Source organism: Salvelinus fontinalis, chromosome 17 (assembly GCF_029448725.1).
Source record: "Salvelinus fontinalis isolate EN_2023a chromosome 17, ASM2944872v1, whole genome shotgun sequence".
Taxonomy (NCBI): domain Eukaryota; kingdom Metazoa; phylum Chordata; class Actinopteri; order Salmoniformes; family Salmonidae; genus Salvelinus; species Salvelinus fontinalis.
In genome coordinates, this window is record NC_074681.1 from 35,343,284 (window position 1) to 35,365,092 (window position 21,809).

The 21,809-nt window shown below is 44.3% G+C and overlaps 1 protein-coding gene across 1 annotated transcript; it reads left to right on the forward strand.

The window, feature by feature from the left end:
- Positions 1 to 971: 971 nt before the first annotated feature.
- On the forward strand, positions 972 to 20,876 carry LOC129814230 (ras-related protein Rab-2A-like). The gene is made up of 8 exons (XM_055867212.1): positions 972 to 1,209; positions 9,746 to 9,817; positions 10,360 to 10,427; positions 14,195 to 14,277; positions 14,643 to 14,735; positions 15,191 to 15,302; positions 17,945 to 18,013; positions 19,225 to 20,876. Exons 1-8 carry the CDS (start codon positions 1,164 to 1,166, stop codon positions 19,318 to 19,320), a joined length of 639 nt encoding a protein of 212 aa, XP_055723187.1. The 5' UTR covers positions 972 to 1,163; the 3' UTR covers positions 19,321 to 20,876.
- Positions 20,877 to 21,809: the final 933 nt, after the last annotated feature.

A 21,809-nucleotide genomic window follows, 5' to 3' on the forward strand; every position in this document is an offset into this window, starting at 1 on the left:
AAATGTGTCTAGAACACTAATATCTTATATTCTGAGAACATGGCAGCCATGTTCTGGCAGGGTATGTATGATGTGACGTTGATGGAATATTCCAAAATATGCTAAAATGGTTCTCAGAAGGATTTTGCTAACATAGATAGAATGTTCCCATAACTAACAGAAAACTGGACCCAAACATTAGGGGGACTTTACAAAAACGTACTCTCTCCCTTTTGATTTCAATTTGATTAGAATTGTTAGCTGGGTAATCTTACATCATTGTGTGTAGGTCTAAATAACTAGCCTATAACGTATGCAAATAATGATATGTCTTACAAATTGTTAAATTCAGTAGATTGAGCATCCTGTCGGGCTGTATCACCGCCTGGTACGGCAACTGCACCGCCCACAACCACAGGGCTCTCCAGAGGGTGGTTTGGTCTGCACAACGCATCACGGGGGGCAAACTACCTGCCCTCCAGGACACGTACAGCACCCGATGTCACAGGAAGGCCAAAAAGATCATCAACAACAACCACCCGAGCCACTGCCTGTTCACCCCGCTACCATCCAGAAGGCGAGGTCAGTACAGGTGCATCAAAGCTGGGACCGAGAGACTGAAAAACAGCTTCTATCTCAAAAGCCATCAGACTGTTAAACAGCCATCATTAACACAGAGAGGCTGCTGCCTACATACAGACTTGAAATCATTGACCACTTTAATAAATGGAACACTAGTTACTTTAATAATTTTGACAAGCATTTCTCTACACTCGCAATAACATCGGCTAACCATGTGTATGTGACCAATAACATTTGATTTGATATTGAGATAAAAAGAGGAGTCTTCTAAGTGACATAATATTTAATAAAAAACGGTTAGTGGCAAATGGTTATGGTAACGCCATTATACCAAAGAAGAAAAAGAATAACTGGGTGGTGAGGGCAAGTTGACGGACTTCCGGGGGCAAAATAATCTTATTTTTTTCTTGCGTGCGTGGCGAGGGCGGAACATATGACGTCGTCAGCAGAAGCTTGGAAATGTTTATTGTTCCTTCCCTTTGAAGAGAGAAAGAAGGCTAGCAAGGCAAAGCAATAACGATTACATAGACCATTTTCATACAGTTTCAAGTAGCGAAGCCACAGTAAACGGCCGAGGCAGGTTGACACAGGACCCAGTGGCCATGGCATATGCGTACCTCTTCAAATACATCATTATCGGAGACACGGGTAAGTATTCACTGGTAGCAAAGATTGCTAACGACAAGCTAACGTTAACCGCTATCTTTTATTTCCGCAGTGGTGGAGAGTACAGTGACGTGGTAAAAGCGAAGACGCAAGGGGTGGGATGACATATCTATTTCTCGCTTGCTAACAGCGTTAATATTATGTCATTAACTTGTCTTTAACGTGAAATAGAAAACATAATTTTTCATCATATCGCACAATTTGTGGTCAGCTAGTGTGCTAATTTAGCAACTGTTGAAAACACCAACAAGCTGACGGCCTATTATCTTTCCGCTGTGTATTGTGAGAGTGGGGTGCTAAGCTAGCAATGCTAACTAGCCTAGGCTAATGTCGTTGGTTAGCTAGCTGTATCTAACGTTAGCTGTTTACAGCAACATCAACAACAACAGTTATCTAATTTGACAGCACTTAAACGACATGGGTGCTTGCACAGACCATGTCAGCCCCTTTGGACTCATCCACATCAATGTTTTGGGCTTTCTGTTTTTTTTTTTTGCGAGCTTGTAACGTATATCTCTGAGCCACAAAACAAGGCCACAAGTCCTCTCTCCCTCGAAATGGCGTTTTACAGAGTTTTGGTACGGTTTCCTACGGCCGCCTCCATGGCTCGGGTTTTACAGTAGCGGTCTAGGCTTTCATGGTCGTGTTTAACTGACATAATGTACTCATACACGGGTATTGTGTCAATAATGCTACGCAGTTTGTTGTCATTTGTTGTTGTTAGACGAGGTCTAGAACGGTAACCGAAGAAATATCGTGGATGCTGCCAAAGCAAGCATATATAATCTTCCCGTAGGTTGACTTAGCAATGCAACGTAGGTACTTGTTTATCAATAACAATGCAACTAACGTTAGCTATGTGCTTCTTAGTCTTATTTGGTTAGATCAGTGTTATTTTGAATATGTTGCTTAACAGCTCAACCCTGATCCTTGTTGAAATAGCCTAATAGCTCAGCATTTTGCCCAGGGCAAAATATATATACTGAGATAGTTAAACGTAACCTGTCTCTGGCTAGAGAGAATGTCAGTCTATGATGATGCTGAGAAATAAACACATGTAGCTGGTCCACCTGACGTTAAGTGTACCTGTAACCATTTTGGTATCAAGTCCACAGGGAGTGATGCTATGACTTTACTGATTGATCACTAAGGCCTGTACATTCAAGGGTGTATGAGGTCTTTAAAAGTAACAACCTACTGTTTTACTCGGTTTAAAAGTATCAGGGAAGGGAAGTGTATCCTGCACACAGGAAAGCCAATAACAGGTTTACCAGCTTGAGCCCCTGCATTTCTCTAAGATGAAAGGGCAGAATTTGACTTGAAGTATTTGCTGACAGCATATCATATGATGCTTGTTTCAAAACATGAGATGTCATTACCAACCCAAAACTCAGCGGTTAGCATTTAGGAGTAGTACAAATCTGTCAGTGCATTATTTGCCGTACTTGCCTACATCCAGGAGAGTTAGGCCTACTCCTTATGTTTTTAGTGTAATTACTCATTACTAGAGTTTCCTGACCAGAAACTAGGGCCATGAGTTTTTAGTTCACAGAAAAAAACTCCAAGCCCTACTTCGAAATACTATTGCTGTCATGGACTAAGAATTCACATACCCCATTTGTGTAATGAAGAAGTTGATCAGTAATGCCTGTCATGTAACGCGAGATTAGTTGGGATGGTATAGTTATAATTTAGGCACGTGTGTTACTATTGGCGAAGACTATATAAGAATGTTCTGTAAGAGCTGGGCGATATGGACAAAAATCCATATTGCGATATGCTATATATACAAAAGTATGTGGACAAACCTTCAAATTCATGAATTCGGCTATTTCAGCCACACCTTATGCTGACAGGTGTATAAAATATAGCACACAGCCATGCAATCTCCGTAGACAAACATTGGCAGTAGAATGTCCTTACTGAAGAGCGCAGTGACTTTCAACGTGGTAATGTCATAGGATGCTACCTTTCCAACAAGTCGCGTTGTCAAATGTCTACCCTGCTAGAGCTGCCCGGTCAATTGTAAGTGTTGTTATTGTGAAGTGGAAATATCTTGGAGCAACAACAGTTCAGTCGCAAAGTGGTAGGCCTCACAAGCTCACAGAATTGGCACGCAGAGTGCTGAAGCACGTAAAAATCGTATGTCCTCTGGAGCAGTGGAAACGTGTTATCTGGATTGATGAATCATGCTTCACCATCTAGCAGTACAACGGATGAATCTGGGCTTGGTGGATGCCAGGAGAACGCTACCTGCCCGACTGCATAGTGTAGCTGTAAAGTTTGGTGGAGGAGGAATAATGGTCTGGGGCTGTTTTTCATGGTACGGGCTAGGCCGCTTAGTTCCAGTAAAGGGAAATCTTAACGCTACAGCCTACAATGACATTCTAGATGATTCTGTGCTTCCAACAATGCTCCTGTGAACAAAGCAAGGGCTTGTTGAGATCGGTGTGGAAGAACTTGCCTGCACTGAGCCCTGACCATAAACCCCATCAAACACCTTTGAGATTAATTGGAACGTCGACTGCAAGCCAGGCCTAATCGCCCAACATCAGTGCCCGACCTCACTAATGCTCTTGTGGCTGAATGGAAGCAAGTCGCGCATAGCAATGTCCCAACATCTAGTGGAAAGCCTTCCCAGAAGAGTGGAGGCTGTTATACCAGCAAAGGGGGGACCAACTCCATATTTATGCCCATGATTTTGGAATGAGATGTTTGACGAGCAGGTCTCCACATACTTTTGGACATGTTGTGTAAATTGCCTGGATTAATACGATAACGATAAATAGAACGATACGTTTATAACAATGTCCACCACATCCTTTAAACTATAACTATTGGTTTGATGGTTGTAGCCGTCAATTGTCCCATTAACAATCACCCATATTAGGGAACTTATTTCATTTCAAACTTCACCTTTCTCTAGTATAGGGTACTTATCGTCATAAACGATAGCAGCAAAATGTCTGCGATAAGTGATGGGTATGGTTGGTGCCAATCATTTTAGGTTTATCATCCCAGCTCTATGTTCTGTCCACTTTTTAAGTAGCCTAGGCCCATGTCCCTTTCTGTGCAAAAATAATTTTACCCCTAGACCTCAGCATCTAGCAAAAGAAAAATCCCAGTCAGAAACTCCAAATTACACCACCATCTATAAATGGGAGTTTTCCCTCTCTGAAAGACAGAGCATGCTGGGAGTAGATATCGCTCCTGCTGTCCTCTCTGCCTCTGATACTAGTCCTAGCAGTAAACAGTCCAGTTGCAACACCACAGACCTGTCATCCCCTAGCTTCACTGTGGGCCATCATGTGAGCACCTGCAACCCAAGCTATCATATTGCTCATTCCCATTCTACATGACTGCAGTTTAGGTATGGCTATCCCAGCTGTTGGAGCTGTTAGATATATCCTGTTGTTTACTAGGCTAGATGAGGTTATGGTGGAGAACCCACTTCTGTCCAAAAAGATGAATGTTTTTCTCAGCCTGCATAACCTATTATTTTCACCTGGATGAAATGGCAACTGTTTATTTTCACATCAGTGCCAAATCAAATGCAGTATTTTAATGAGTGACATTTTATTTGTCATATGCACAGAATACACATGGTACACAGTACAATTAAATGCTTCTTAGCATATAGGGGTCTCCAAAGTGGCGCAGCGGTATAAGGCACTGCATCTCAGTGCTAGAGGTGTCACTACACACCCTGGTTCGATTCCAGGCTGTATCACAACCAGCAGTGATTGGGAGTTCCGTAGGGCGGTGCACAATTGGCCCAGCGTCGTCCGGGTTAGGGTTTGGCCAGGGTAGGCCGTCATTGTAAATAATAATTAGTTTACAATGACTAGTTAAAGGTTAAATAAAATATAGGTCTATCATGAAAAAGCAACAGCTGTTTTCAAAGAACCATATGCACCACAGAAGACTAGATAGAATCACACCTCAAGGTATGATACGCTCATCTCATTATTTTCAACATAGCAATTAGCCTACAGCTTGCACATCTTTGATATGGCAGGACGGTCTAATTGAACTAGCAGTACCACTGTTTGTTTTTAACAATAATGACCTGACCACTAAACCACATGCATAAATCTATTCAGAGCTAGAGGCTGATTGGCTAGCAGGTGCATGGTTATGTTGTGTAATGGTGACTTTGCTTTGTTGTTTCTGTACATCCTTCTCATGGTGTCTTCCATCACCCTGGCTCCCCTGCTTAGCAACGGCAGTGGTAACCCATAGAAACACTAATGAAAGCCTTCTCTGGTGTCCAGAAGGTTTCACCTGTTTTGTAGGGCTTTGACGATACCAGTATCATCGCAATATGTTTTCCATTGCAAAAAAAGAAAATACGTACCAGACAACTCTTTGGTCTCAAAAACCTGCTGTATGTAAAATATTGTATGCTATAGCTTGGAAAATAAATGAATGTGACTCTGGATGACAACATAATGATGTTTGTTTCCAACATTAGGTCTGTTTTCCTAAAGAAGTTAAATCCACAATACTAATGAGTATCACGATACTGGTATCGTCCCGGCCCTACCTGTTTGCGTTGTAACCATGTGGTGCAGCACACAGGTTTTCACAGGTCCCCCTTCCACTGTGTGGCGGTGTGTTTCACGGTGACGTTTGATTATTTTCTCTCACAGAAGCACGTCACACATTATATTTAGGTCTTGAGTATACTTTGTGAGAAGTTGATTTAGCCACATTCTTGCATTCATCAAGGTCAGTGCTACCTATGAATAACTTGGTTTCGTCACACCAAACAACCTCATGAGTCGTGGCATTTGACATTTTGTGGGATGACATTAGGGCCGGCCATTTTATCTATATCAGGAGCGTCCTCATGTTGACATGGCCTCTGATATAGATCCTTCTGAAGAAATAGATCGCTCTTCTTAACCCCAGATCTAGGATCAGATAACACTATCCCACTCCCAACCTGAACAATTGAGGGCATGATATTATTTTTGATCTTGAATCGGTGGTTTATAGCATCCTCTATCAACTCCAGAAACGCATGACAATCAGAACTCTACTTGTTTGAGCAGCCATGTGCCAGAAGCCTCTTGATGTGCTAACTAGAGCGAGCCTCCAGCCGGACTGACTGAGCTTCTCTACCGATGTGTGAATATAGTCACAGGGCTGTAGGGCCCGATACAGTCTGACATTTTCCTCTTTTTCTATTACTCTGTCTAACGTCAAATTAAAGAGATTCAGGGACTTCACAATATGATATTATCACGGTACTTAGGTGCCGATACGATATGTATTGCAATTGATTGGAAAGCGGCCGCGGTCATCCCCCTCTTCAAAGGGGGAGACACTCTAGACCCAAACTGTTAGACCTATATCCATCCTACCATGCCTTTCTAAAGTCTTCGAAAGCCAAGTGAACAAACAGATCACTGACCATGAATCCAACCGTACCTTCTCCGCTATGCAATCTGGTTTCCGAGCTGGTCACGGGTGCACCTCAGCCATGCTCAAGGTTCTAAACGATATCATAACCGCCATCGATAAGAGACGGTACTGTGCAGCTGTCTTCATCGACCTGGCCAAGGCTTTCAACTCTGTCAATCACCGTATCCTTATCGGCAGACTCAACAGCCTTGGTTTTTCTAATGACTGCCTCGCCTGGTTCACTAACTACTGCTCAGACAGAGTTCAATGTGTCAAATCGGAGGGCCTGTAGTCCGGACCTCTGGCAGTCTACATGGGGGTGCCACAGGATTCAATTCTCAGGCCAACTCTTTTCTCTGTATATATCAACGATGTCGCTCTTGCTGCGGGTTATTCTTTGATCCACCTCTACGCAGACAACACCATTCTGTATCTGCCTGTATTCTGCCCTTTGGACACTGCTAACAAACCTCCAAAAGAGCTTAAACACCATACAACACTCCTGTGGCCTCCAACTGCTCTTAAGTGCTAGTAAAAGAAATGCATGCTCTAACCGATCGCTGCCCGCACCCGCCCGCCCGAGTATCACTACTCCGGACGGTTCTGACTTAGAATATGTGGACAACTATAAATACCTAGGTCTCTGGCTAGACTGTAAACTCTCCTTCCAGACTCATATTAAGCATCTCCAATCCAACGTTAAATCTAGAATCGGCTTAATATTTCGCAACAAAGCCTCCTTCACTCATACTGCCACACATACCCTCGTAAAACTGACTATCCTACGGCGACGTCATTTACAAATTAGCCTCCAACACTCTACTCAGCAAATTGGATGCAGTCTATCACAGTGCCATCCGTTTTGTCACCAAAGCCCCATATACTACCTATATGCTCTCATTGGCTGGTCCTCGCTAAATATTTGTCGACAAACCCACTGGCTCCAGGTCATCTTTAAGTCTTTGCTAGGTGACGCTCTGCCTTATTTTTTTATTTTATTTTACCTTAATTTAACTAGGCAAGTCAGTTAAGAACAAATTCTTATTTTCAATGGCGTCCTAGGAACAGTGGGTTAACTGCCTTTTTCAGGGGCAGATGGACAGATTTGTACCTTGTCAGCTCGGGGATTCGAACTTGCAACCTTTTGGTTACTAGCCCAATGCTCTAGGCTACCCTGCCGCGCCAATCTCAGCTCCAATCTCAGCTCTCTGGTCACCATAGCAACACCCACCAGTAGCACGTGCTCCAGCAAGTATATTTCACTGGTCATCCCCAAAGCCAACACCTCTTTCACTGGCCTACCTGGTTAAATAAAGGCAATTTGATGTTCCAAAGATATTGCTCACTGTGTCTGCTGCAGAGGGACGAGAGAGCATGAGAAAATGAGTTTTGATCATTCGTGGAAATAAAAGTGCTGAAAAAATGTTGGTTAACTATTTTAAAAGGATACGCTTTTTTGGCACAGGTACAGCCGACTAGAGTGGTTGGTTTTATGTTTTATAGTGTGTGTGACTAGCTAATGTTAGTCGTGGGCAATTCCACAGTAAAGGAATTACCCTGACACGGAACCCAAACCTGCTGCGCGCGTGCGCGCCATCGTGCATAAATTAATTTTGTCCCCCTACACCAAACGCGATCACGACACGCAGGTTAAAATATCAAAACAAACTCTGAACCAGTGACATTAATTTGGGGACAGGTCGAAAAGCATTAAACATGTATGGCAATTTACCTAGTTAGCTTGCACTTGCTAGCTAATTTGTCCTATTTAGCTAGCTTGCTGTTGCTAGCTAATTTGTCCTGGGGTATAAACATTGAGTTGTTATTTTACCTGAACTGCACAAGGTCCTCTACTACGACAATTAATCCACACATAAAATGGCCAACCGACTCGTTTCTAGTCATCTCTCCTCCTTCCAGGCTTTTTCATCGTTGAACTTATATGGTGATCACATCTAAACTTTCATAGTATTACCACGACAACCGGCAAAACAGTTAGTCTTTCAATCACCCACGTGGGCATAACCAATGAGGAGATGGCACGTGGGTACCTGCTTCTATAAACCAATGAGGAGATGGGAGAGGCAGGACTTTCAGCGCGATCTGCGTCAGAAATAGGAATGACCAATTTTAGCCCTTGGTAACGCAGACGCGAGCAGTGTGGGTGCAATAATTTAATAACATCTATTTCTACATTTATTTTGCGATGCTCGCGCACGCGACGTGTCCGGTCTGGTCTGCATGTGAGACTCAGATTTTTCACTTTAAAATGTATGCCAAACAAAATCCATTGATTTGTTAAAGGTTTGTTAACCTTTTTCAAGGTTAACAAACCATAAAACTTGATGCACAAAGACTACTTTTAACAATTTACACATTTGACAAGGACACATTTACTTGGAAGAACAGTGCCGATACAAAGTTTTGTTAACAGAATAAACTCATTTTGTTACCAAACTTAGCATATTCACTGTTCTTTCAGGGAATGCGTTTTTGTCAAATTTTCTGTCTTAATTGTTAAAAGTCGTCCTTGTGCAGCCTCCCGGGTGGCGCAGCGGTCTAAGGCATTGCATCACTACAGACCCAGGTTAGAGCCTGGGCTGTCGCAGCCGGCCGCAACCGGGAGACCCATAAGACACAATTGGCCAAGCGTCGTTGGGGGTGGGGGGGTTTGGCCGGCCAGGATGTCCTTGTCCCATCGCGCGCTAGCGACTCCTTGTGGCGGGCCGGGAGCATGCATGCTGATTCCGGTCTCCAGTTGTACGGTGTTTCCTCCGACACATTGGTGCGGCTGGCTTCCGGATTGAGCAATCAGTGTGTCAGGAAGCAGTGGGGCATGGCTGGGTCGTGTTTCTGAGGACGCAAGGCTCTCGACCTTCGCCTCTGCCGAGTCGGTAGGGGAGTTGCAGCGATGGGACAAGATTGTAACTACCAGTTGGATATTAAGGAGAAAAAGGGGTTAAGTACAAAAACGAAAAATTGTGCATAGTTGTATGGTTTGTTAAAAATGTCAAAGTTTAAGTGACTGTAGAATTTCCCCTATGCAGACAGAGCCCCTATTTGTTCATGTGTGTGTGCCTCTGTTTAACCGTGCATGTTTGTTTTGCAGGTGTTGGGAAATCATGCCTATTATTACAGTTCACAGACAAGCGGTTTCAGCCGGTGCATGACCTCACTATCGGTAAGACTCCTTTATATCACACATGTCATTATTCATTATAACATTTAATGACCGACTGTGATTTAAAATGTATCCTGCTTCTGCACTGCTTAGATGCACTGGAGGGACCTCAATTAAATCATCTCAGCATTTCGCTCAGATCCCCTCACTGTATTAATTCATTTCTTAAGGATTTTCATCCCTCGCCTCTGGTCTAACCTGTAAAGATGAGGGAGATGTGTTGACATTGGGAGAGAGCTAGATGTATTAGCATTTTAATATGATTTAATGTGTACTGGTTTGGCCAGTGTCTGATAGTGTAGTAGATCAGACAATCTCTGCTGTAACCTCAATACACCATAGGCTTTTAGCCAGGGCGTATTTGTGGTGGAAGCTGGTATCTAGTTTATGGTTAAGACCAGGACTTTTTCCTGACCATGAAATACTAGCCTAGAAATAGGGTCCTGTTCATTTTTTTCTGCTCTGATCACGTGGTCATGGAAAAACTCTTGGACCAACAGAGTTGTAGACTGATTGTGTAACCTGGTGGTTGTCTTTCCCAGGTGTGGAGTTTGGGGCGCGGATGATCACTATAGATGGTAAACAGATCAAGCTGCAGATCTGGGACACGGTAAGATACCTGCCCCGTACCACATTAACAGATGTGATTTTACCTGAATACAGTTGATTCCTTGGTGGTATTCATTAGGGCACAGTGTAGCACAATATTTCAAAACGTTCTGCAACTGAAATTGATCTTATGTAATGCCTTGGGACTGTTTGTGATAGCATCCAGTTGTCAGGAACGATTAAGATAAATGTATTAATGTCCACCCACTCTGCCCAGAGTGGCTTAACAAACGCTTTGGTCATTTCACTTATGTTATAAACACATTTACCAAGACAAATATGATTCATTAACATTATATCCAAAAAGTCGGATTTTGTAACCTAATACGTCCGATAATAAGTACAAGATCTGTTGACAGAGCGGTGCCGCTTTCTCGCAGCAACTTTTGAGGATTTTTACATGTGGTCGTCTGCAAAGTTGTTTCTGCGTGTCGCAAAATAACATGACGTGAGTGGAATTAATTGTAAAAGGCTTTGAAAATAGAAACTTGCGGTACGCTCAGTGTGCTGTTGACATTTCAGACATACGCTTGTTTTTGTGAGACATTTTCGAAAAATAACAGGAATTTCGCATTAATGAAAAGCATATAGGAAAATATGTAATGTCTCAATCGATATCAGTCTTACCTCCCTATTGTTTTATGTCCTCCGTGTTCGAGAAGAACGATGACGAGTTCAACGGTGAGCCTGTCAGTTAGCCTAAATTCTCGCAAAGCGTCCAGCCTAGATGACGCAATGCTATTTTCCTATTTTTTACCACTTTTTTTTTGTTGTCACCCTGATCTTGGTCATCCTACAAGGATAAAAATGTTTAAAGGATTGTTATTATTTTACAATTTGGTCAGTGTTTTTTATATATTTATTGGACACCCTAAATGTAGCTGGTATTATACTGTCCCAATTCAGTTAAATGGAATTTGAACTTATCTGAATTGCACTTATGAGGAGTAAACTGTAATCATTAATGTATGAATACTGTTTTTGTACTAATGTATCTCATCATCAAAGTGATAAAGGTTTTCCACCTAGTGACGATCACATCCATGTCGTATGATGAGTGGCACCCACTCAGTGTGTAATTCACCCAATATAACCCATCAAGTCTAACAAGATAAGTCTAATATGTTGTTTTTTCTCTGAATGGACATGCATGGACATGGACATGTTGCAAAGGAAAGAATGACTGCGCCTACACAACAGCGTTATGTCAGTTGGCTGTTGACACGTTTCACCCTCTTTTCAAATAGTCTCACTCAGCTATGTCCTTGTGACGTTTTCTATTTTGAGTTTTTGAATGGTGTTTTAGCCGTGAAGGTTGATGTGTGACGTGATGATTAAGGTTTCTCATTGTGCCCTTCTGGTGATTCCCTGTGCAGTGCTGAGAAAATATGAACGCTGCAGGAGATGCTCTGGTGTAGTATGTATGTATGGCCTGTAGGGGGAGACACAGCTCTACTATTAAGAATAGAATCCCACAGCAGTAATGCTGATGGATGGTGGTGGTGGTAGAGTCCTAGGCCCTAGAGAGGCCTTCTGTGCCACCGATGTAGTGCCTGCTGCTGCTGTGTACTTTCTAGGCCACATGATAACTTGGGTGCATTTTGGTTGATGAAAAGGGTAAGGCTGTAATTCAGCAGAAATTCAAGAGCGTTGGACCGGTCACTAACCAAAAGGTTGCTGGTTCGAATCCCCAAGCTGACCAGGGGACAAATATGCCGATGTGCCCTTGAGCAAGGCACGTAACCCTAATTGCTCTTGTAAGTCGCACAGGATAAGAGCGTCTGCTAAATGACGTAAATGTAATATCTGGAGACCCGGGTTCGAACTTTGGTTATTAACCTAACAAAAGCTTATGGGTATTTTCAACACACCGCTATGACTATCCCTTCCATTAGAATTCTCTGTGGTTTAGCCTACATCTCAGACCACCACTTGTCCACCCTGCCAAGACAGAGTCACAATCAAACACAGGGTGTGTGTACTGACCGTGTAGCCTTATCAGTGTGTGGGTGTCCCTGTGTGTGTGCGCACAGGAGGAGGAGCCGGGAGGCACTGCCTGCCCTGGGGGTGATGTAATAGACAAAATCTGCATTTCTGGCCTTCCTGTAACCTTTGAGCTCTGGCAGATGGCAGGCATAAAAGTGTCATTCATCATTTATTCACAATGGCCTCCATTAGCTCCAATGTTAGCAGCTGCCTCGGGGGACTGTTGCCACGGACTTACGGAGGGACTGACTGGGCCTTATTGAATTCAAATGTGCTGGTGCATTGGCTGCCTGGCTCGCACTCACCTGCTGCCAGGCCAGAAGAGAACAGAACAGAAGAGGTAGAGAAGATCCAGGCTCAATAGTCTTCAGCAGCTATCCAGGGAAGAGGGAAGCCATCTTATCAAACACTGACAATGGTATCTACAGACAGGTCTTGTCTGCCTGCCTGCCTGCTGTACAAACCAACTACTGACTGGCGAGCGAGAGAACGGGGAGTTGTGATTGGCCAAAGTGGTAGCACGTTATGTTATGGGCTGTGTGGAACACAGTGGGCCCCTTGTTTGTGAGGAGTCAGTCAGTCAGGGATGGGACGTAGAGAAAGACAGGAGCCTTTTGTACACTGTGACAGGGGCTTGCCTGTGCTCTGCCTAGCTGCAGAGGGAAAACCAGGAAGCTTGGTTTTGGAATAATGGCGCTCTAGTTGAGAATGTCTGTTGTGTTAGGAATGTGTATGGATTAGGGAAAGACACTGGGAAGCCTGGACTCGAGGAGTCGGGTAGGGACTAGGAAGCCTGGAGTCGGGTAGGGACTAGGAGGCCTGGAGTCGGGTAGGGACTAGGAGGCCTGGAGTCGGGTAGGGACTAGGAGGCCTGGAGTCGGGGGTAGGGACTAGGAGGCCTGGAGTCGGGGGTAGGGACTAGGAGGCCTGGAGTCGGGGGTAGGGACTAGGAGGCCTGGAGTCGGGGGTTGGGACTAGGAGGCCTGGAGTCGGGGGTCGGGACTAGGAGGCCTGGAGTCGGGGGTCGGGACTAGGAGGCCTGGAGTCGGGGGTCGGGACTAGGAGGCCTGGAGTCGGGGGTCGGGACTAGGAGGCCTGGAGTCGGGGGTCGGGACTAGGAGGCCTGGAGTCGGGGGTCGGGACTAGGAGGCCTGGAGTCGGGGGTCGGGACTAGGAGGCCTGGAGTCGGGGGTCGGGACTAGGAGGCCTGGAGTCGGGGGTCGGGACTAGGAGGCCTGGAGTCGGGGGTCGGGACTAGGAAGCCTGGTCATGAATGAGTAAAACATTACTAGAGCTAGGAGTTTTTCAGAACCTTGGCTCAGAAGAACCCCTGACCCTAGTAATACAGTGTACCAGACACCGTAGCATTTTGTCTGTCCTGACACACCCTTGAGCACTTGGAGTAAGACTCCTTTTAAGAGTTGATACTATATTCATATTGATACTTACTACTGCTGTTTTGCCCTGCTGTGTGTTCGCTGTGCTGTTGTGCGCTGGCGGACTCCGGAGATGCAGTCAAATTCAAATATTCTAAACCATCGTTTGTGACATCACTATGTTATCGACAATGGCTGTCAAACAATCGTCGCTAGACGATGCAAACGTAAAATAGCCTAACCCTGCTACTACTGCTTCTACTGTTTTGTGCTACTGCTGGCTCTTCTTTGTACCCTTTAACTATAGGTTACTATGCTTCAGTGCTGAGCTCTGTCTTTACTTTAACTGAGCGTCTCTGTGTGTGTACTATATCTGTTTGTTTTTTAATTTTTAATTTTTTCTCAGGCTGGCCAAGAATCCTTCCGCTCAATCACCCGGTCCTACTACAGAGGGGCAGCCGGCGCCCTGCTAGTGTACGACATCACAAGGTCAGTCTTGCGGCCATTTTCTCCCCAGGCCTTATTCTAAATAAACACTAGGACCACTGGTTAACTAAGTCAACTTTCCTCACCCAAGGTCCTCCCTTAGGATTCAGGTCATGACTTTTGCTCATGACAGATAAAAATAATAATAAGAATTATGTATTTTTAATGCATTTGTTTAGGAGGAAAGGAAAAGTAATCTCTTATCCAGCTAATTCAGTTTAACCGTAGTTAGAGCGATCCACTTTTGTTGTTCCAAAAGGGACCTACGTTCACCTAATGAATTACATTTGTATGCATTAGTTTACTTGGAAAGGACAGTGTATTGTGTTCTTATGCTCAGTGTTGTTCCAATGTTCATTTTATTACAGAAGGGACACCTTCAACCACTTGACAACCTGGTTAGAGGATGCTCGCCAACATTCCAACTCCAACATGGTCATCATGCTCATTGGGAACAAGAGGTCAGATTCATCTCTCTGTCACTCATGGTTACCGAACAACCCTGTCATGGTTGTCATGGCTAAACTGCGTGCGCCTCAAAAGTCTGAAATGGCACCCTTTCCTAATTTCCTCTTCTTAACCTACACTTTCAGATCTATTGACTATGTCAAATCAAAATGGTGGATGCTTGACTGTGTAATTTGCTTTCACCGGGTCAATGTTATGATACAATTGCTGATAAAGGAAAGGAAAAAGGGAGAAGTAGTCATTTTTGGCAATTGAAATGCGCCCACCCAGTTTCACAGCCCCTGCTCCCTGTGTGTGCTCTTGTCTCCTCTAGTTAGATGACATATCTCCTAACTGGCAAAAGTGACAGAATGAATTAGCAGATCATTTGGTGCAAAACACAAGACCGTACTAGCGTAACGCAGGTCTATGGTACTGTATATATCAAGTGTTTTTTTTGTCCCCATAGTGACCTGGAGTCCAGGAGAGAGGTGAAGAAGGAGGAGGGGGAGGCCTTTGCCAGAGAGCACGGCCTCATCTTCATGGAGACCTCCGCCAAGACTGCATCCAACGTAGAAGAGGTACCTCCTGCTCACACTGTGCTATTTATTGTGTGTGTGTTGTCAACATCATTTTCTCTCACTCACACGTCTGCCCATTAATATACCCCCCCTTTCTTGCTCAGAAAAATACACACACACACCAACGCACACATGCACGTCTGTTCTCCAGTGTGCTGGGTAGCCAGACTCTCTTTCTGAGGATTTAAGGCATAGAGAGACTGGTTTATAGAACCCCCCCCTCTGCCTTTCCCCCTTCCCCGCTGCAGATACCCCTGGTATGATTAATTTGTCTCATTAGTGTCCCCTGAATCCTCCCGGTATCTCTCCTCCTCCATCTCCCTCTCCGCGACGTGACGTGTACATCGCCCACTTATAGCTCATCCATATTCATAACCTCCCCTCCCCCCTCCTCCGCTCCCCTGTCCGCCGCGACAGCTGAAAGCCAATCATGCCTCATCTTTTAGAAGGCATGGTGGGTGGGTGGACGTTCTTTATATTCCATTGACCCTACGATAAGCACTATATGAAGAGAGATGTGCTCTCTGCCTGTGCTGAGGCTAATGCTGGGTCCCTGGGTTATGCCCTGGGTCTCTATGGCCAGGTGGGGGCGCTCTGCCTCAGGCGGAGGGAAACATCTGTTGCTGTTTAATATGTTAATGCATGAAGAGGCAGGGAGGGTAGAGACAGGACCAGGCCGTGCCTCCTGAGCTGAGGTGGACTTTTGTTTTCAGATTCCGCAGCAGACATCACTCACTCCGTGCTAAAAATATGAATTTCAGTCAGTATTTACTGTAGAGGGGGGCCCTGCCCTAGGCTCGTTTTTGAGGTGTACATAAGGTTATGATTATACGGCCTAAACTAGGGTGTAAATTCAGGCTAGAACTCCCAATTCAATGGTCTTTGAATGTTTGTACTGTACAACCGAAAGAAACCGATCGTACAGGCCCAATTCATCATTACAGTTGATGATTTTTCTCTGTTTATACGTCTGCTCGCGTTGTTCTTACAGCGGAGTGCTGTAGATTGATTTTCTGTGGCAACAAGCCAGAGATGCATGTGCTAATGCCTCTCATCCTAAACTCCTGTATATCCCACTCTTTAGAGCTTATTCAGTCAACGAGACATATATATATATCAGCAAAAAAAGAAAGGTCCTCTCACTGTCAACTGCGTTTTATATGAACATAAAATTCAACAACTGAGACATAAATTGAACAAGTTCCATAGATATGTGACCAACAGAAATGGAATAATTTGTCCCTGAACAAAGGGGGGGGGGGTGGTCAAAATCAAAAGTAACAGTCAGAATCTGGTGTGGCCACCAGCTGTATTAAGTACTGCAGTGCATCTCCTCCTCATGGACTGCACCAGATTTGCCAGAGATGTTACCCCACTCTTCCACCAAGGCACTTGCAAGTTTCTGGACATTTCTGTGGAGAATGGCCCTAGCCCTCACCCTCCGATCCAACAGGTCCCAGACGTGCTCAATGGGATTGAGATCCGGGCTCTTCGCTGGCCATGGCAGAACACTGACATTCCTGTCTTGCAGGAAATCACGCACAGAACGAGCAGTATGGCTGTTGGCATTGTCATGCTGGAGGGTCATGTCAGGATGAGCCTGCAGGAAGGGTACCACATGAAGGAGGAGGATGTCGTCCCTGTAATGCACAGCGTTGAGATTGCCTGCAATTACAACAAGCTCAGTCCGATGATGCTGTGACACACCGCCCCAGACCATGATGGACCCTCTATCTACAAATCGATCCCACTCCAGAGTACAGGCCTCGGCGTAACGCTCATTCCTTCGACCATAAACGCGATTTTGACCATCACTCCTGGTGAGACAAAACCGCAACTCGTCAGTGAAGCGCACTTTTTGGCAGTGCTATCTGGTCCAGCAACGGTGGGTTTGTGCCCGTAGGCGACGTTGTTGCCGGTGATGTCTGGTGAGGACCTGCCTTACAACAGGCCTACAAGCCCTCAGTCCAGCCTCTCTCAGCCTATTGCGGACATTCTGAGCACTGATGGAGGGATTGTGCATTCCTGGTGTAACTCGGGCAGTTGTTGTTGCCATCCTGTACCTGTCCCGCAGGTTTGATGTTCGGATGTACTGATCCTGTGCAGGTGTTGTTACACGTGGTCTGCCACTGTGAGGATGCTCAGCTGTCCGTCCTGTTTCCCTGTAGCGCTGTCTTAGGCGTCTCACAGTACGGACATTGCAATTTATTGCCCTGGCCACATATGTAGTCCTCATGCCTCCTTGCAGCATGCCAAAGGCACGTTCACGCAGATGAGCAGGGACCCTGGGCATCTTTTTTTTTTGTGTTTTTCAGAGTCGGTAGAAAGGCCTCTTTTTAGTGTCCTAAGTTTTCATAACTCTGACCTTAATTGCCTACCGTCTGTAAGCTGTTAGTGTCTTAACGACCATTCCAAAGGTGCATGTTCATTAATTGTTTATGGTTCATTGAATAAGCATGGGAAACGGTGTTTAAACTCTTACTAATCTTTCAAAGACGGTGTTCTGAAAAAGGGACGTTTCTTTTTTTGCTTATGGTTTGATTGGTCTGAGGCTTTGTTTCTTTAATCTAAGTGTCACTTCTAGTTTGTTGTGTGGATGTAAGCTCTGGTCCTGTACTAATTTGGCTATGTCTCCTTTTCAGGCATTCATCAACACAGCGAAGGAGATATACGAGAAGATTCAGGAGGGTGTCTTCGACATCAACAATGAGGTAATTTGACATGATAGAGAAAAACGCATTTGGTGTTCATTTTGTACATTGCAACTTTGACAAATACCATCTTCTTGACATAGCTTAACTTTTTCATTATAAGTCATCAACTGAGGTATGGGCAAGTGGTCAAACGCCCTTGCTCATTTTGTAGTGCCCTAAGCCCACGTCATAAACTGAGTGAAGAGGCCGTAAATAAGGATAACACCTTTACAGAACAGCCGTTGGATATAGTCCTATCTAACAAAGGTAATTTTGAAGGCCAGAAAGCCATTGTGTTAGCTAGTTAAACCTATTACGTAGCCATATAGTTCTGCGAGACGATGCGTCCTTCTCTGCACTTCATATTTTCGAGGCAGAGGCTTATTTGCAGCAGCCCACACTCCATCTTTCTCTAAAGGAGGGAGAGAAGAAGCAGAGCAAGTTCCAGTCTGCCAAGCAAAACTTCCACCGTGTGTTCTTCCGTTTCTCCCTTCTCCCCTCCCTCTCCCTCCTTCCCTCACTCCGCTAGCCCTGGCTACTGGCCAGCGCATAAATTCCTCACATCCCACAAGGTTACAGCCAGCCTGAAGGAGGCGAGCCCCTAAGCAGCCATTGGGTATGCTTTTTATTAGAGTAGTAGGAAAGAGTAAAAAAAGAAAGAGGGGGAGAGAGAAAAAACGAGGCCAGGCACACGGTCCAAACCGCATCAGCTGACTGACGAAGGGGGAAGCCCTGGCTAGAATCCCTGACGCTCACTGGCAAACGTAGTGAGAAACCCCCTCCACCTCCTCCTCCCTTAACACTATAAATCTGATTTAGAGCGATGCAGAGTTTCCTTAAGAGCTACTACTACTGCTGAAAACCACAGCAGCCCAGGCTCACAGTGGAGTGCTGCCTTTCCGCCGCTCTGCGCTCTCTTCAGCCACTGAAGGGCTGGGGAGATGAAAGCAGTGCGATGGATGAAAGTGCCGCTGGCTGCTGCTGAGTGTGCGCGCGTGTGTGTGTGTGTGTGCATATCATCTCTCCCACACAAAGGACTGTGACTGTGAGCCAAAGAGAATTTGTCACCATTGATATTGCTTGTTATGATGTCCAATTCATCTACCCCATAAAAACACAAACAACACTCAAACTTGAATCATCAAATCACACCTGACCATCACGATCCATTTTCCTGACTGCCTGAATCCACTAACCGGTTGCATTGTGTTGTGGTTTTGTCTCGGCAGGCTAACGGCATTAAGATCGGGCCCCAGCACGCTACCACCAACTCCACTCTCTCCGGTAGCCAGGGGGGTCAACAGGCCGGAGGGGGATGCTGCTGAACACCCCTCTCCCCTCTGTCCCATACCACCCCACCTTGCCTCGCCCCTTGTGTTTCTACTGGACTGGTCGGGCTCACTAACATTTTCTTAACCCCTCCCCACAGCCTTGCCAACGGAGAGTCTAATCGTGTACTAGGTGTCTGTCAGTCAAAGATACCAAGCAAAACACATTAAAGTACCCTGGTCCTGGTGCAAAACATGCCCCTGTATAAGAGCATTGGAGCCTGTCTTGGTTGTAGATTGATAGGTTGTAACTGTTGTGTTAAAACAGGCAGGGTGCTTTAGGATTGGGACGCATCATATCTATCTGTACATCTATCTGTCAGACAGTTGTGGATCATGTCTCTTTTTTTTCACTCCCAAGTAAGGATTTCGTTTTTTTGTTTTGTGCCCTTTTGACTTAAAAGCTTAATTGTATTTAACACTACAATGTTGGTCATCGATAGTATTTTAATCGGTTTCATGTGGGAGAAAGAAAGCTTTGGGGAAGTGGGGTGAACTCGAAGTTTGAAATAAAAGAAACAGCTGTGTCGGAAGTAGCAGCCATGTCTAAAGTGAAGTTAAAAGAAGAAAAGGAAAAAAAAGCAGGACTCTTTTAAATCTGTATTTATCAGTCACATTCTGTGTATATATAGTTACAGTTATCCTTTCTTGCTTTAGTGTATGTTGACCAAGCTAGAATTCTTTGATGAATTTGCTGGGAACATCTATACTGTACGAATAGAGCTTGAAACTGCAACAGTATTGCAAAAAAAAAAAAAAAAAAACTGCTTTGACACCATTTTAAGATAATATTTTACTTAATTTACTTTTTGTCCTGCCACCTGCCTTCCTTCCCCCTCCCCTCTCTCTCTGTGCCCTAGATCTGCTATGACTGTGTATAGGAACTTTGGCTCAATATTCTGCATCTATTTTAATGCCAACATTTTGTGTTTACCTGTGTTCAATAACCACAAATACCAGAATTTGATCACCTCTGCTCGGATAAGAGATCTCAGCTGTTTGCCTTAACGGAAAGATTGGGAAAGCAGAAGAAAATATGAGAAAAACATAACCAGGTTGCGGCGGAATCATTCCAGTAACTTCATTTTGCGTATTCTTATACATGCTCATAGACACATTCTTACATTAAACACACATTGCATACTCTAAATGTATACATACACAGATTTAAACAGTACATGCATGCTTAAATGCATACATGTGTCCTTACACACAAACAACCTGCGTATGTCTATTTATACATACGAGCCTGCATATATATATTTTTCTCTTCAGGAATTTGTTTTTCATGCAGTCCGCTGTGGAGCGTCGGTGCAGAGCAGCGTTTTCCTGTAGGTGTGTGTGAGTGGCTGTGTACAGCCTTGCTTTCTTTGGCTGTGCATGCTGTTAGTAGATATTATGGTGAACATCTCGTCTGTCGTCAGAGGGGCGCGGGAAAAGCCAAACCTGGAGTATCTATGTGACCCCTTCGACATTTATTTGCTGTGTTGGTTCTTCTTAAAAACGAAAAAATGCTATCACAATAAACTATAATAAAACATTCTAAACTGAAATATCATTTGATTGTCATGTGGGGGAAAAAATTGCTATGTTTAAAATGTACATTTTGTAATTTACTTTATAGAATTGATATTTTGCCTCTGGTCCCCTATAGTTCTTTTCTGAGTGTCTGTGTTGGTATATGAATGAAACAATTTATATATGGATCCATACTGTATTGCAGCTTTGATTTCTCAATATATAAAGTGAAACACAAAGAATGCATGTCCTCAGAGCTGTGTAGTTTTGGAATTGCAGGCTTCGTTCCCAAATGATCACCACACCCTCTCCCTAATATCAACATGAACTAAAGGGGGGCCACATGCAGCCAGTACCAATTCAACTGGTTTTACAACACACTTCTCTGCTCTACATTGCATATTTCTCAGGTATAGGCAATCAATCGGGTACAATTCTAAAATTTTCACATCAAATGTGTGATTTCATTTCTTGGCCTCCTATGTGGTTATTAATGAATATTTAAACATTACTTACTGAAAATACATCTTATTTCACCACCAATCTGAAAGTAACATTGCACCGGGTGTTTCTCAAATAGGCTTACAGTACAGCAAATTCGTTTCAGGTGGGAATGGATTGCAGTCAGCAATAGAGACAGTTCATGAGATATTTGTTTTATTCATCCCCATTATATCGGCCAACATTTGGATGTAATTTGAAATGGGCTTTTGTTGGTGGTCACAGCGACAGTTTGATGTTAAAGGTGAACACGTCTCATGACCTACTTTTCAAAGCAGTAAAGGAACGAAATGTGAAAAGCTTGTGTTGAACAGATTAGTGAACCGTCTGAAAAGGTATGCCTGCATTAATTTTATGAACCATTTCAAAAATGAAAGTTTGATTTTAGTGAATGCAATTAGAGTAGTGACCTTCACAGTAGATGTGAAATCAAGATGGCCTTCTCACAGGCAAATTATACCCACAAG